The sequence below is a fragment of the Pleuronectes platessa genome, chromosome 24, assembly GCF_947347685.1.
Source record: "Pleuronectes platessa chromosome 24, fPlePla1.1, whole genome shotgun sequence".
Taxonomy (NCBI): Eukaryota; Metazoa; Chordata; class Actinopteri; order Pleuronectiformes; family Pleuronectidae; genus Pleuronectes; species Pleuronectes platessa.
The window spans coordinates 1,717,284-1,733,056 of record NC_070649.1 but is presented as its reverse complement, the minus strand read 5'-3'; the positions used below and the strand labels follow the sequence as shown (position 1 = coordinate 1,733,056).

The following is a 15,773-nucleotide window of genomic DNA, read 5'->3' as shown; positions in this document are numbered from 1 at the left end:
TCATCAACAAATCATTTTATTGCTTTGAAGCTGGTGGTGGAGCCCCCTGCATTCAGATGGGCTGTACGCAGGAGCCACGTCAGTCCATGAAAGTTACAGCGGTGCGGAGCTACAGTAGGCACGTCTTCTTTTAAATATACATGTCGAGAGTCTCCTAAAATAATAAAAGGACCAGAGTAAAGTGCTAACGTTTTGATTCAACTTCACTGAGAACCTCCAGCTGCACGTCAGTCCCTGTGGTGGATCCAAGGAGAAAACGCTCATAGCTCAGGAAGGTTTTTGGGGAAATGAAAAAGCTGTGAGGTCACAGAAAAGAAGCAGGAGCCACATCTGTACTGCTGGAACACATCAGCCTCGTCTTCTCCAGTCACCAGGTTCACGGCTTGTTCTCAAATAAATTAAAGAGTTCCTCTCCAACGTGAGAAAAGCATCGAATGTGACAGTGACAGCGACTCAGAGAGAATAATACACGTCGTCGTAAAAGTTGGGAAAAAACTGTCAGGATGAAACAGTTTAAAAAAATGCAATTGGAATCAATCTCTTCTTTTACTTTCATTAGAAAACAAAAAAGTATGTCAGGAAATGAAATCACAGGGGAAACGTTTCCCCTTTCTCCAATACACGTTTTCAAAAAGGCTACAATAAATTACTAGAAAATATTACTTTAGAAATGAAAACACAAGCAAATGCAGAGCGATAAATACAACTCGTAAACACAAATATCAAGGTGGGGCTGGAAATACTGTGAAATTAAAAGAAAACCAAATTTATTCTTCTACCAGTTGATTTAAAATATCATCTGGTGTGTGCATGTTTGGTTGTTGTTCGGTCACTAGGGGGCGTTTAGGTGCAAAACAACCAATTAAATGTATGGTGGCCTGAAGATTCAATTTAGTAGCTGCTGAAAAGATCAAATTTTGATTTTAGCTTTTGTATCTGAAATACCAGATTATCATTAAAACTAAAAATACAAAATACTGTTATATTAGTGATTATTGCCTAGTTTTACCAACAGTCCATGGTCAGTTTTTAACGCAGTGATGTATTAAAGTAGAAAATAACCTGTAAACAATGCAGACAGACTCATCTTCTCTCCATTCTTGGTTTGAACGACAGTGTCTCCGTGTCCTCGTCTAATGTGCAAAACATTATTTCTTTTAAAATCCTCTCTGGTCTGAGATCTTTGCAGCACAGGAACTATTATAATCGTGTCTTCTGAGGAACAGTAAACAACATGGATATTAAAGATGCTGCATGTTGCACCTCCAGCTTGTTGTGAATCTGATGCACGATTTCTTCTGCAGAACCAGATGCTGTTTCCAGGCTTCAGAGCATCGGCCTCTGCTCCAGCGGCAGACTGTCCAACAGACACTTCAGCTGCTCCTCGCCCAGCTTGATCTTGTCCTCCAGTTTGCGCTGCTCAATGATGAGGGCCGACTTCATCTTGACGAAGTGCCGGTAGTCGTCCAGGCTCTCCGCGTCCAGGTGGACCTCCATGATCCCGGACACCAGGCGCTCCCGACGGTCCAGGTTCTCCTTCAGCTCCTTGGCGTCTTCGTGCTGCCGCATCAGCAGCTTGCGTTTCTCTGTCAGGTTCTGCTGAGGGAGGCGGATACAGAAATGTCATCAGTGTATTTATAAACCAATCTGAATCTTTTTTTCACGTGACCTGGTTGATTACCTTCTCCTCGGGCGAAGCTTCGTCCTCCAGGCTGTTGAGGGCGTTCTCCACCCGGGCAAGCCGCCCCGACAGCGACAGCAGCAGACTCACCACCTTGTCCAGGTCGCCCACGAACATGCGGAATTTGTCGAGCTGGTTGGGCTGACAGAGGCGCTGCACGGTGACCTCCACCTCCCGACCCAGGGTCTCGTTGTCCTCCACATCGTCCTGCAGGCTCTGCCGCGCCTCCCGCAGCACCTCCAGCTTCCTCGCCAGGCTGGAGATCAGCTCTTGCTGTAGAAGACACATTGAGTCAAACACTATTAACACAACAAGGAGAGTTTTTCTACACTTCCAACTTCTACATGATGACGTCAATGTCCCAGGACGGCGGTGGGTGAGTTAGACCTTTTTACTGGCCAGATCGATGTCCAGCTCGTCCTCAGAGTCCTGCTCCTCCAGCTGCCCCTGCATGTCCTTCATCTTGATGAGGAGCTCGGCTTTGGGAGCTGATGTGTTGTAGTAGGAGGAGCTGGGCACCAGAGAAGCTGCTGCAGACACATCCTCATCCTCCCCCCTCCTGACAGGGAGAGCAAAGGAACAGACGGCTTTCAGGTTAATCTAAGAGTGATGGCTGGAGGATATAACTGTAATGAATCGTTTGACCACTAGAGGGCAGGCTGGGTGAAGGGTGGACATAGACAAAACTTTAACTCCCTCTTTTCTGGGCTGTAAAAGGCCTTTGAAGCTTAAATCTAAACCATTTTATATTTTATTTGATGTCACTTTCCTCTAATATTGATTATTCCCTTTACATTTGATGTATTTTATTTATAAATGCATTTGTCTTTTTTGACAAAGTTGTGAAATGTTTCTACAGTAAGCTAGTGTTGCTGTGGGGAGGTCAGAGGTCATCACTTTCAGGATGTCAGGAATTCTTGCTTCATCCAGATAAAAACTTCATCAGGATGTTTTGGTGAAGAAATGGAGACGACCTTGCAAAGGTTAAAGGATTCTTTCCCCACCTGTCCGGGATCCTGGGGGACGACGTGGTCGGCCTGGAGCTGGTGGGGGTCCTCCTCCTCTGGTGGGCTCCCTCCAGGATCTGCTCCTCTGGAGGAAAGAGCCCCTCCATGAGGTCCATGGTGGTCTTCCTGCCGCTCTGGTCGAGGATCTCCACAAGGGACTTGTCTTTACCCATGATGTCCCTGGCCAGTTCCTCTCTCTTGGCGTCCTCCTCTGAGCGCTGGACACCTGCCGAGCTTGACTCTTTGTCTGTCTCTTGTGAGGAAACTTGACCCGGGTCCTGAGTGACCTGGCGGATGTAGGCGCTGAACAGAGACGACACCGGGTGCTCTGTGGCCCCCAGGCAGGGGATGAAGGGCGAGGGCTCAAAGGGGCGGCAGGTCTCGCCCGTCGGGGGCAGGTAGGCACGCCCCCCCCGGTCTGAGCGGCTCTCAGCGTGGACGATCCTCACGGGGACTTTCCTCACTGGACTGTTCGCGTCCATCCCTTCTGAAAACTTCAGCTCATTTTCTGACCTGGAAACAGCTCAGTGTCAAAACCTGAAATTATTCAACTTCTATTTTTTTTAAACATGAGGCTGAGACTAAATCTGGAAGTGACTGAGGCGAGGGAGATGCCTCGGAGGACAGACGACGGAAAATAAAGACAAAACAGTATTGGCTTAATTTTCTTTGACAAACCCGAGAGCTGCTCAGTTGACTGGTTCTAATTAAAGGATCGTACAGTAGAGTCGCGATGGAAAGCAAAGGTCACAGCACTCATGTGGCTTTCACAAAATTACAGCCTCCACTTGGATTCATCTGAGGCTTCAGAGGAGATGCAGCCCAGTCGTTCTGCAGCAGCTGACTAAGCTACTACATCGTTCTTCTGACAAACTTATGTCTCAACTGAACTGTTCCCTCTTGAACTTGCTTACCTGGAGCTCTTCTTCAGAGCCTCTCCCACGAGAACACGAGGGAAATGATTTACGTAACGAGGGGCACTGAGGAGACCTGAAGCACTTCTGCTAAGCTGCTTACCTGAGTGTTGAGTCATCCTTCACGGCCGGCGGCTTGTCCGTCAGTCTCAACGGTGCAAACTGTGGCGAGGGAGACCGCACTCGATCCGCGCTGGGTAGAGACAGAGGGGCCGTCCAGGAGGAGCGAGGCGACGTCGGCCGTGGCAGCTGCTCCTTCTCCTGCCCGGGCTCCACATCTCCTTCACTCACATCTGGTGGGGATGTCCAGCTGAGGTTTGGGGAGCTGGCCGGGGCGGGGCCAGCAGAGGAGCCGGGGGTAGCATCATGGTGCTGGGTGTCAGAGCTGCAGCTGGACAGAGGCTGGAGCGCCGCCGGGTTTGCCTGGGAGGCAGCGGGGAATTCCTGGGAGGAGGATGTGGTCTCTGGCCCTAAAAGGGGCCTGGGCGGCGGCAGGAGGCCCTTGGTTTGTGGAGGCTGAGCTGCGTGATGGGAGCCAGGGTTGGGGCTGTGGCTGCGAGGGCCCGAGGAGAGTGTGGTCTGGGAGGGATTGGCAGCGTTGGATTTGGTCCTGTGGTCAGAGAGGCCTGGTGCTGGGCCCTGGTTCCTGGGCACTGACGGGGCTGAGTGTGGGCTGCGGTCGGGCTGATATCGCAGTCGGTTCTCTGATTCTCCTCTAGTGGTCAAAATAAAGACAAACTTCATCAGTGCCAGAGATTAATATGGTCTTAGACAAATACATAGAAACAATAAACTTCCCACAGAATAAACACACACATGGGATTCAACAGATTCCTTGCAAACCCATTGAAATAAGCTAAATACAGCAGTGAAAGGAAACCTGAGGTGAGGGCTATTTTAATTTAACAAAAATACATTGATTTAATTTGTCTTTCTTTCCAAAGCAGCTCAAACTAAGTACAGAACAGTTTGTTTTTCGACTCGTTCTCATGGATTCACCTGCATCGACATGAGTCAGACAACGTTGTGTGGCTGTTTGAACCACAGCTTGCTTAAAAAAAAACAAGCCTGGGACTGAACAACTGACACAAAAAAGTAAGATTTCTATTCTGCACTTGAAAAAATATGTTTTTGACAGAAAACTTTTGACTGAGATGAAGTTAAACATTTATTTTATTTACTCCTCTTGTAGAAAAGGATGAGATTTTTAGACTTAGCCCAGTTGTTTACCTGGCGAGGCACCACTCTGTTTACTCCAGCCTGAACCACATGAGAGGCTGTTTGTGTGCTTACAGATTTTAAGGCTTTAGAGATTCAGTGTGTGTTTGTGTGTGTGTGTTTGTTATTCTGCAGGAGACCTGAGCCATGAATGTAAAAACACTGAGGCCTGACTTCCCCTGAACTGTGTATAATTATTGTATTTACCTAATTGTAAACCTGTAACATTAATATTAGCATTTGCTAAAGTATTTCCAGGTTAATATCACATTTCCTGACGCATGTTTTTCTCCTACTCTGTGCAGAATGAAACAAATACAACAAAGGAGCGAACGCAGTGGATTGATTTCACCATTTGACCAAGATGGTCACGAATGCAACAGATCGGTAAGTTTTCTTTGTTAACAGCAGCTGAAGAATGAAGTGATCCACTCTCCGCCCATCGTAAATCACCAGTCAACCCACTGACACCTGTTTAAATCTAGGTGTTGTTTGCTATGGGAGTCGGGGAGATACCAATCAGCTCAACGTGAGCAGGAGGTAAAGTTGGAAAATGATCGTTTCCTTTCAGTGCAAGAAACCTGAGCTGTTCTCTTTCTGAAATCTCACCACTCAAATACATTCCTCATCTACGTGAAACTTCATCGGGATTTCTCTCTGCCGGATGTTTTGACAGGTCGGAGTGACCAGGCGGCTGGTCGGCGATCAGCTGCCGGTCGGGTTTAGAACCTCACCTGGTGGTGTAACTGCTCTGCTGGTCTTCAGGGTCTCTCCATGATGAGGGAAGGTTCTGCAGAATCAAAGGTTGAGTTCAGGGCTTTTGTAAATTCAGACTCTCCTCAATGACCGTTATTCTCCTTTAAAAAGACAGATTTTGAGAAGTGGAACTCTGAACCATCGAGATTTAAAAACTGACCTGTGCGTAGAAGTCTGCAGAGGGGGATGATCTGGATCTCTCATGGGTGCAGAGGACTTTCTCCTCTGCATCCAAGATATTCTCTGCAGAGTGATACCTCCCTTGCGTCTTGGCCTCTGGCGACTTCTTCTGCTTGTTCCATGTGGCCTGGTACTCAGCGAAGGTCCCGAGCCTCTGCTGCTCCAGTAGGGTCTGATTGTATCCAGGACTGAGGAGGTCGGGCTCTGCGGAGGAGTGTGGCTCCTCAGGCTCTGCAGAGGAGGTGTTCTCTTTGACTTTGCTTATCTCACCCAGGTCCGTGTTCAGGTTTGAACTTTGACTTGACCTCAGCACAGGTCTGGAGAAAGCTGGTTTGGCCTCGAAGAACCTCCTGCGCTCTCCGAAGGAACCCCTCTGAGGTTCTAACTCCACCCCTACTTTGTCTATCTTGTCCGGCTCTGAGAAGGAGTGAGTCCTCTTTGCCAGAGGGAAGCGTTTACGTCCCCTAATGCGTCCATTAGAGGTTTTCACTACCGGCACCTCGGGTCCAAGGGGCTCCAGGTCGCGTCTCTGGAAGGAGGTGGCCTGGAGAACCCGGGCCTGAGCCTCTTTCAGGTGATCCTTGTAGATATTGGAAAAGGAGGCACCAGAGGAGGTGGAAGTCTCAGTGGATCTCCACTCCTCTACCTCCTCGTCCTCTGCGTCACACGTCAGAGTTGCGGCGCTGCGACTCTTCTGCAGCTGAGCTCGTTTCTGCTGGATCTCTTTTCGGAGCGTGGTAGCGTAGCGGTCACTGCGTCGATTCACCTTTCCACTGCCGGTGGCCATGGGGTCACCAGTATCCTGGGTGGACATGACGCCCATGGTCAAAGCCGCAGGTTGCCTCTCAGCCAGACTCCTGCTCTCCTGGGCCAGGGAGTGGAGGAGGGGGGTTTTCAGGGGGGATATCCGCTGGTCTTCTTGAGGCACCCATGGGTCTTGCTGCCTTGAAAGACTGACCTTATGATCATTACTTAGATGTGTGGAAAAATGTCTTTTGGTGTCATTACTGTGTCCTTCAGCTCTCTTTGCAGCGTCCTCTGGGCTGCGGCTCTGATTACAATGTTCCGAGGTTGGATGAAGACCATTCCCCAGATGGGAATGACCATTGCGCTCCTTGTTTTCGCTGTAAGGCATCTGGGAATGAGGTAGAGGGTACTTTGCCTTCAATGAACTTGAGAAGCCTGGTTCACTGCTGTTCACCCAGTGTGCCTTCTCCGTCTCCCCCCTCCGGCCTTCTGCTTTGCCCTGCCTGGCCTGAAGCTCCGCGGCCTGAGCCAGATGCTTCCCTGCTGGGCCGTAGTATCTGCTGTGGCCCCAACCCTCCAGGTGTGGGTTTGCAGCACAGCTTGTCATGGATGCGGTGGAGTGCCTAACCTGCCTGCGGTTGAACAGATTAGTGGGTAGATCCTGGAGGCTGCGATAGTAGCTGCCAACACTCTGAGTCTTTGCGGGAGGAGCTGACCTGGTTTGCAGGTAGAAGGGGCTTTCATCACTGTACTGCCTCTGGTGGGCAGCCACTTGGGTGTAATGAGACTGTCTCACGTCATTGCTGGACAAAGAGAACAGTTTGTTGGGGTGCAGCTGGTTGTGGTTGTGGTCGGCGGCTGCGCGGGGGGGATGGAGGGAGTCTTTGGCGGGCAGGGGCTTGAAGCCGTGTCTGGGATCTGAGGTTTTTCCTTGTCGAGATCTGAGGCCGTTCTGCTCGTTGCTCTCAGTCAGTTTTTCGATGGATCTGCGGTGGCTCTTTGTGGGAACACTTGACCCTTCGGGGTAGGGGAACACTTTTGTGGCGGCAAAACTGTCACTGCGCAGGGGAGGAGGTGGTGGAGGCGGAGACTGGGCCTTCTTCTCTGGTACCTGCCACACTGGGCCGATGTTCATTCTCCCTGCGATGGAAACCCGAGTGGCCGGCTGCTCCTCTGCCCGTAACCCCTCCCAGCCTCCGTTCCCCAGCGCCGGCTGGTGGTATCTGGGCCGCCCGGCCTGTTGAAGCCCCTCGCTCTGAAGGCCCTTGAAGAAAATGTTTTCAGTGCTGGTTCCCTTCCTACCAGACGTGGTCTGGTCGTGAACTGGAGGGCTGGAGCCATTGGAGAAGCAGCTGAACGCAGAGTCTCTCTTGCCGGCAGGTCCAGCGAGGGCCTCTGCATCGCTGATGTATTTGGTTGGGGAAAGACGAGCCGGTGGGAAAGGATGAGAGGGACGGTCCAGTCTCTCCATGTTGTTCACTGAGCTGAGCTGACTGGTTAGCTGACGCTGGCTGTTCTGTTCCCCTTGACTGGACGATTCTTTGGGCCTGGTTTGTAAAGTCAGCAGAAAAAGTTAAGTTTAAGGTGTGAGGCAAACCAAATGACAGAATATAATGTGTGCCCTGTTTCATGCAGAGGAAGAGAAGAGGAGAACTTTAAATCCTCACCTTGCTTCATGTTTTGGCTGCCGGACCGGTGCCGAGGTGGCCTCTCTCCCAGCGGGCTCTGTCTCCTCTTCTGTCAGCTTGGAGGAGTGCCAGGAATGGGGCCGCGAGCCTGGATCATTCTTTCTGCAAGGCACAGAGCAAACACAACAGTTTACTCTATCACAAGGGAGTGTTTGACATTTAAGCTTCTGCGCTGTTTTCCCAAACTCGGGTTTCAAACACAAATAATTCAGCTGAGTGGGTTTTTTGTGCAAAATAGCAAACTTTAAACAACTTGTTAAAGTCTGCGGTATAGTATTTAATTTTTCTCTGCCCTGGAAATCAAATGCAATCCTAACTGATAAGTACTCCCCCCCCAACGTACACATACCCTTTGAAGCGGTTCTTCCTGGAGAGCGTGTTGAAAGAAAAAATCATCACACATGGTTATTGGATAAAACACACAAATTTGATGATGTGAACTAAACCAAATAATAGCACTAGAGCGGACGGGACATCCCACGACTGGAAACAACTTTAAAACCCAAATCAACTAAGACAAAGGAACAAATCACAACTAGTAACATCACTGAGGGAAGAATTCAAAGGAACACAACACAAGCTCAGTGACCAATAGGGACTCTGCTTCATCACAAACTACCAGCAATCACAACAGGACACGTTTCGCTGACGGTACCTCATAGAGCTTCGCAAAATCTTGGTCAGAAAGCTCCTCGCCACGTGAACTTCGGTTTCTGACGGCATTGTGCGTGGCGATACAACATCAACCATTATAGGCCTGATGGGTGGTGAGTAAAAGGAAAAGTAAGGAAAGTAGGAGGAGGACACGTCGGCATCAAACATCAACAGGGAAACATCATGAAGCTGAATTTTCTTCTTTCTGAAGAAAGAACAGGAAAACAGTGAGTTGGAGGGTTAGGCCAGAAACACTCTCTCTCTCTCTTTCAGCTTAACAAAAGCACTACAAGGGATGGACCCCCCCCCCCCCCCTAACCCAGAATGATGTATAAAGGCCAAGCAGGCTGGTATACCCCCCCCCCCCCTCTCTATTATTGTGAAGAGGCTTCAGAACAGGAGCAGGAGACAGACCTGTCACAGCCATATGGCTCCTACACAGCTTAGCTGCTCAGCTTTGAGAAAAAATTAGACGGCTGTAAAGTAGATGCTTCCCTGCCACCAGAGGCTCCTTCTCATCCAACTGAGTAGATTAATTCATCTAAAAACAAAAGAACGACCCCTGAAGATGACAAACTATCCACAAAGTTACAAAAAAACCTCTTGATTGGACTGATCCTGAATTCCCAGAGTTCAGAAGTCGATCGAGGTGAAATGTCTCGTCCAGACGAGACGTGACTCACCCTGATTGAAACGTTCACTCTGCCGGCTCGCGATGGAGACGCTGCATTCTTTCACAGGAGGAATGCAGGGAGGTATTTTCCCTCCCTGCCGTACCCTTGATTCAAGTGGGACGTCTCTGTTGGACATCTACCAGGAGACTGACTCCAGCTTGTCACTGTGATGGATCAACAGACCATCATCTTTCAGACTTTCTGTTAATTCTGACTTCTTTACTTACTCATGTTTGATTTTGAGTTTAAGTTTAATACAAAAAGTTTCTGGTATTCATGAAAAGCCCCAAAAGTATCTAAAACCAGAGATGGGGTTTCCCAAAAACCTTCCCTGCCTCTGTTCAACGGGACACAAAGTGAGAGTTGCGTTGCCTCCAAACAACCTCCTGCACAATGGAAATGCAAATGTCCCTTTTTCTAAAGCGCTGAGGGTCTATTGTCAAGGGATACAGCTGCTCTGTCACAGATATTCCACAGGGGAGGAGACGCCGCCGCTCGCTCCCAGGGAACATGAGCTGACGTGGAGCCCAGCTCATTCAGGAGGGCATGAAACTGAAACACAGCTGACCCAGTTGGCTGTGAGTGAATCTGTCATCGAGAGGATTCATTAAAGGTGAAGGGAAACAACATATTGGTTAAGAGCCGAGACAAGGACACAGACATTTCCCTACTCCACCAAAACAATGTGGGGAAATCTAGACTTTCAAGATGTCAACTAATACAAGGACGTGTCTGTAAACAGCACATGCAGTGAGTCCGTCTGTATTTTGAAAACACAAAGGTAGATTAAACCAGATCTCAGCCTCTGTTTCAGTTCTAACAAAATATAAAGAAGTGACAAGGAGCTTCTTGTTTCTCTTTGTGAAATGAAAGCATGATGCTGACTCACCCACCCTGTGAGGCTCTGTGCTCTATGACAGGCCCGGTTCAGAACGGACACCTCCACGGCCGACTCCTTCAACAAGCACCTTGACACCGCAGCTCTCACCAGTCTGACAGAAACGAGTGCTGAGGAATCTGGCAACTCCATGACTGAGGAGCCACTGCCCCCCCCCCCCCCCCCCCCCCTGGTATGAACACACACACACACACACACACTTTGTGCTGCAGAGGAGATTTCCTCCTCAGGGATTATTGAGGGGGATTTGAGACGAGGGGGAGGAGTTATTGTCCTGTCCCGCGTCCTTGCTGTAATCTAGTGTTTGGACTCTGAGTGGCTGCACAGGGGCGTCAACACCACAACAGGTCTCTGTGTCACAAAGACAAACACACAATCTGAAGTACGGGATGACCAGGATCCAGAGCGTCCCTCAGCAGAGCTCACACGTCCACACATGATTCCACTGGTAGAAAGAGAAGTGGTGTGAATCCTGTGGACTAATAAACCATAAAACAAACAAATGGACCTTTGAGGAAAAAGTGCTGATATTAGAAAAGATATTCCTCTCTGTAATATTTACTTTCAAAGTGGGGAGAAGCTGAACCCTGATCTCAAGAGACTCTCCTGCTTAAATAAACCAAAGCAAATCATTATCAGATTTAGATTTGGGTTAAATTCCGACCCTGCTGCTGCATCTCATGTATCATCACAATGTCTGATTCAATCTTCGTCTTGTGTGTTTCACAAACCAGCTTCCTCTGTCCTACGTCTCCTTCAGTGTCCTTGTGGAGAAACACAACACAGACAGGAATGTTTGGCCGGGGTCAGTGTCTGTTTTGAGAGATACCAGCCAATGTCAGACTGAGAGGCAGGAGGAGGAGGAGGAGGAGGAGGCAGATACCAAGCGGCTCCCTCACCATGAAACAACTGCTCCTCTGAGAAGAGAAGTCAGAGGTCACGTGATCCACTGAGGCCGGGAGGACGCAGTGTGAGTTTTAAGTTGCTATCAGGTTTCCAGGAAATCAGTCGGCGTTATCAGACTTTAACTTTGTCTGAAAATCTCCAGAGTTTCTTTCACACGTGAAGAAGCAGCAGCAGCAGATTCTCTGGGTCAAACTCGTTCACTACAGAAGCTTCAGGTGTTTACTAATATTATTAATTATAAGTATTAACTAACTGACGACTGGATCAGACACGTTGTTTTCCTGAAATTGTCAATCCTGGTATTGACTCAAGAATGTGAACCAACACATGTCCTGGTTGTACAGAGCGACGCACACTAAGTAATAACTGACGTTCAGTAAGATGATAACTCCCTCGCATTTTCACTCTGCTCCTGCGGCTCAGTGGGGACACGTGTTGCTGAATCACCAGCTTGTTGGCAGCGGATCCAGCAGCGGAGGACGGTGGCATCGGGCCGTGGGGCCGAGCCACGCCGCGCTGAGCTGAGCTCTAAACACAGACGCACAATAGAAAATGCCGGCGTCATCACAGCTGGGCTTATCGGTGTGTCACCGCCGGGACCGGCCACAAAAACATCAAAAGAGGAGGGAGGCAGAAATGTTTGAATGAGAAAGAACCGATCTCTGATTTACCTGAAGACACCAAACAGCCCGGATCAAACTCAAGATGAATTCATAGCAACTAAATCCTGATTCTTTTTATTATCTTATTATTTATAATGGTTTTAAGTATAAGTGATGAAAAAGTGTTTTGAACTGACCCACATTTGAAATATACAGACAAAAACATAAGCTTTAAAATGCCTCATGTGTATTATAAGAATACATTAAGATTTTATGTTATTATTTACATTACAATTTAAAAGAGCCTGTTAAATTAATAAATTTCACTTACGTTTTATGTCAAAAATTAAGATCATGTTTTTAGGCCGAGGATGAAAACACACACGTACGACAATAGTCTGAAAATGATTGAAATCTTTAGTCGACAATCAGATCAGCTGCTTTCAACCTGTGTGTATTCTATTGTGTGTGTGTGAGTGAGATAACAGTGATTTACCAAGCCAAAGATTTACCTTGTAAATTTACTCTACACACATACACACAGACACACACAGCTTTAGCTCTAACAGTTTACCTGCACTAAAGCTGTCATCCGTCCGTTTCCCCACCGTCACATAAATCCTCAGGATATTAAAGAAAGCAGAAGAACCCCCCCCCCCAGCAGTTTGTCAGCTCTCTCTCTGACCCTGGGACTCGAACCTGTCGCCGTCTGTTAAAGCTTCATGTGTCGACCACATGAAGAAAAACTGTTATCTCAAAACTCATCCAGCGCTTCCTGATCTAATCCCATTTGTCAGGAAGCCAAATGATTGAATCCTAGCAGATGAAATAATAAAGAGGTGGAGAAAGAGAGAGAGGGAGAGAGAAAGAAAGGGAAGAGGAAATACCTGAGAAGTGAGGGATGTCCTCTTTATCTTCTAATAGCCAAACATGTCTAGAGAGAGAGAGGAGAGACACACAGACAGGAGCGCCCACTCTGCAGCCAAAGCCCCTGAAAACAATAGGCTCTGCTGATATGGCCTATCCCACTAAGTAGTGTCAACTCACCTAGGCAACGCGGACTGTACCACTCCTCCTGCAAACAGGGGAGGACGCCCGGCTCGAGGCAGCTCTGTGGACGACTCAGCGTCCCCTCAGAGACAGATTCTGAGTTTCCACCTGCTGCTGTGCTTGTGGCGTTCGCTCGGTGAACGATTCTATGATCGGGTGTTTACCGTCGGTTGAGTGAGTTGTTGCATCTCAGTGTGAATCCACCTTCTCTGTCTGTTGGCTCCTCCCACTCTGCAGAGCTAAACCCAGGACTGTGGCTTTGCAGCCAGTAATTGGATTCAGGCTTAAAGACGTCAGTGACACATGTAGTAAAAAGTAAATTGAATAAATTATAATTGACCCCCCAACTTTCTTTTAAGTACAAACAATTATATTTAATTAGTCAATTTGATGTTTTCACTATTGTGTTTCATCTAAATTGTACAACGTGTTGTTTTCTGGACCCTGGATTGGGTCTTTTGTGTTTAAATACTTTATATTTACACACTTTTGAGTTTCTATGATAACTGAAGCTACCACAGGTTCTAGTTGATGTTTGGAAGGAGAGGCTGCAACATGCAGCTTCACCACTAGATGTCACTAGATACCCACTAATCCTAATGTATCTTTAACAGAAAATTAATAGAATAAAAAGTGATAAGCAGATGAAGCAGAACAACATTTAAACAGATTAACTAAGGCTGTTTGAAATACTGTGTGTGTGTGTGTGTGTGTGTGTGTGTGTCCGTTTGTGTGAGCACAGAGCAAAAGAGGCACAAACAAAGAGCAGAACACAAATACCACTTGATTATGTCATGATTATAATTGGCTAATTGACGTATTACATAATCCTGCAACCTCTCAACACGCTTTATTTACTTAGATTACTTAGATTACTTAGATTGACAGTAGATTTCTACAACACTTTTTAACGTTATCCTCATATAGATCGTAGCCGGTACAGCCACATCCTACATTTTGTCCGGTTCTTGTTTTGATCACATGCTGTCGTCATCTGAGCGTCACATTCACTGAATCATTATCTGACCTGTGGAGTAAGAGAGTTGGCCGAGGCCCGACTGCCTCCACAATACCAGCTTTTGTTTTCCTCTCAGGGGTAAACAGGCGGCAAGAGGCCCACGTGTGAGGCTGTCAGGCTGGGTCTGCCTCCGCTGACCCCCCTCCCAATAGAAAAGTGACTGGTTGGTGAAGTTAATATCATTTAGGAAGTTTTAGACTGTTTTTTATTTATTGTTGTTTTATGAAAATAAAATGTGTTTGTATTTCTCAGGTGTTAAACTTGTGTGCGGTACCTTCGGACCACCATGGCCAGGGTCTTGTGGGAGCCCTTCACCAGGCAGATGGCCTCCTGCCGGGAGCCGCCGAGGGGGACGTGGTTGACGCTCACCATCTCGTCCCCGGCCAGGAGACGGGCGGCTGCTGCCAAGCTGCCCGGCTCCACCTGCACCCGCACCCAGAGACGTCAGGTGCAGTTAGAGGTGAGTCACAGAGTCGAGCAGGTTTTATATTTAACAAACACAACAGGACAACAAACCATCGTGGATCTTTCACTTCAGATGAGATTTCATCCACATCATCCAGGGGAACCTGTGGAGGACGGCAACCCGAGTGCTCTGATGAAAAATTAAACTCTGTGGTCTGAAACCGGAGCTGCACGACGGCTCCATGTGAGCTGCAGCTCTCAACAGCACGACACGCTTACAATAAGCAGGGTTGTGGGTTCAATTCCCAAGATAAATGGCCTTTTTATATTCTTCAACTGGCTCTTTTGAACCTGATGTGTAATATCTCACACACCAGTGTTGTGATCTCTGGGGGACACATTTGCTTTCAGCTGCTTCAATATTTCAGACGCTGGAAGGGTTCAAATTCTGCACCATGAATCTAATTCAGAGGAGAGGAACCTTCACACTCTCGTCTCAACTCAGCAACACAAGACAAGTCGGATGAGCAGTGGAATCCAAGGGCAGTCAGACAGACCTCTGGATTTAGTTGTTGGCTTTCTTGTTCTTTTATTGTCATATCTGATTTCTGAACTATTTTGATATTGTTAAATAAAACCTGGGCTGTCTATGGTTTTACCTTGGTGATGACCAGCAGCTCCCGGTGCTCGGTGCCCCCCCTCAGGGTGAAGCCCCAGGGTGCTTTGCCTCGGAGCAGCACTTCCACCAGCTCCTCGTCCTCCTCCTCCTCTTCATCGTCGTCCCCTTTCCTCCGCCGGCCCGCTCCCCGCAACTTCTCCACCTCCCTCAGCCATCTCACCCTCCCTGCTGAAGCTCTCAGCTCGTCCATGGCAGCCATGACGCCTCCGGCTCAGCGGGCGCCATCAACATCAGATCAGTCAAAACAACGTGAACTATAGTGAGCAGGAGGTGTCTATTAAAGTTAGACCTGTATTAAATGAATGGGCAGCTCTTCTGATATCCTCTCATATATTATCTGAACATTTACTTGTTAAACTATTAAATGTGAGATGTTAAAGACTAAATACTTGATACATGATTTCAAATTAAGCAAAATGTGGCAGCTACAAACTAAGCATAAGATGTAAACAACAGGGGCAGCTGATTATAACTAAACTTATTCTAATGTCAGACATTGTAAATCGACTTTTTAGTTTCTGAGCTGTAACTCACCTGTGAGTGATGTTCTCTGCACCAAAGCTGCAAGCAAAGGTCCAAAAAGAATAGTGAACAGGAAACAGGACAGAGACGAGAGGACTGACGGTGTCTCTCTGTCTGTGTGACGCTCCAGCAGGTGACGGGTCTTTCTCTGCAGCCCCCGTGTGGAGCCTCTCT

General features: G+C 48.0%; 1 protein-coding gene across 1 annotated transcript; it reads right to left on the bottom strand.

Annotated features, from left to right (window-relative positions):
- On the bottom strand, positions 1 to 15,276 carry LOC128430984 (protein Shroom2). Its single transcript, XM_053417155.1, has 10 exons — positions 15,058 to 15,276; positions 14,268 to 14,416; positions 8,171 to 8,293; positions 5,737 to 8,050; positions 5,555 to 5,610; positions 3,706 to 4,317; positions 2,686 to 3,201; positions 2,069 to 2,240; positions 1,682 to 1,954; positions 1 to 1,599 (listed from the first exon to the last, which is right to left on the bottom strand). The coding sequence occupies exons 1-10, from the start codon at positions 15,274 to 15,276 to the stop codon at positions 1,327 to 1,329; spliced, it is 4,707 nt and encodes a 1,568-aa protein (XP_053273130.1). The 3' UTR covers positions 1 to 1,326.
- Between the last annotated feature and the right edge of the window lie 497 nt (positions 15,277 to 15,773).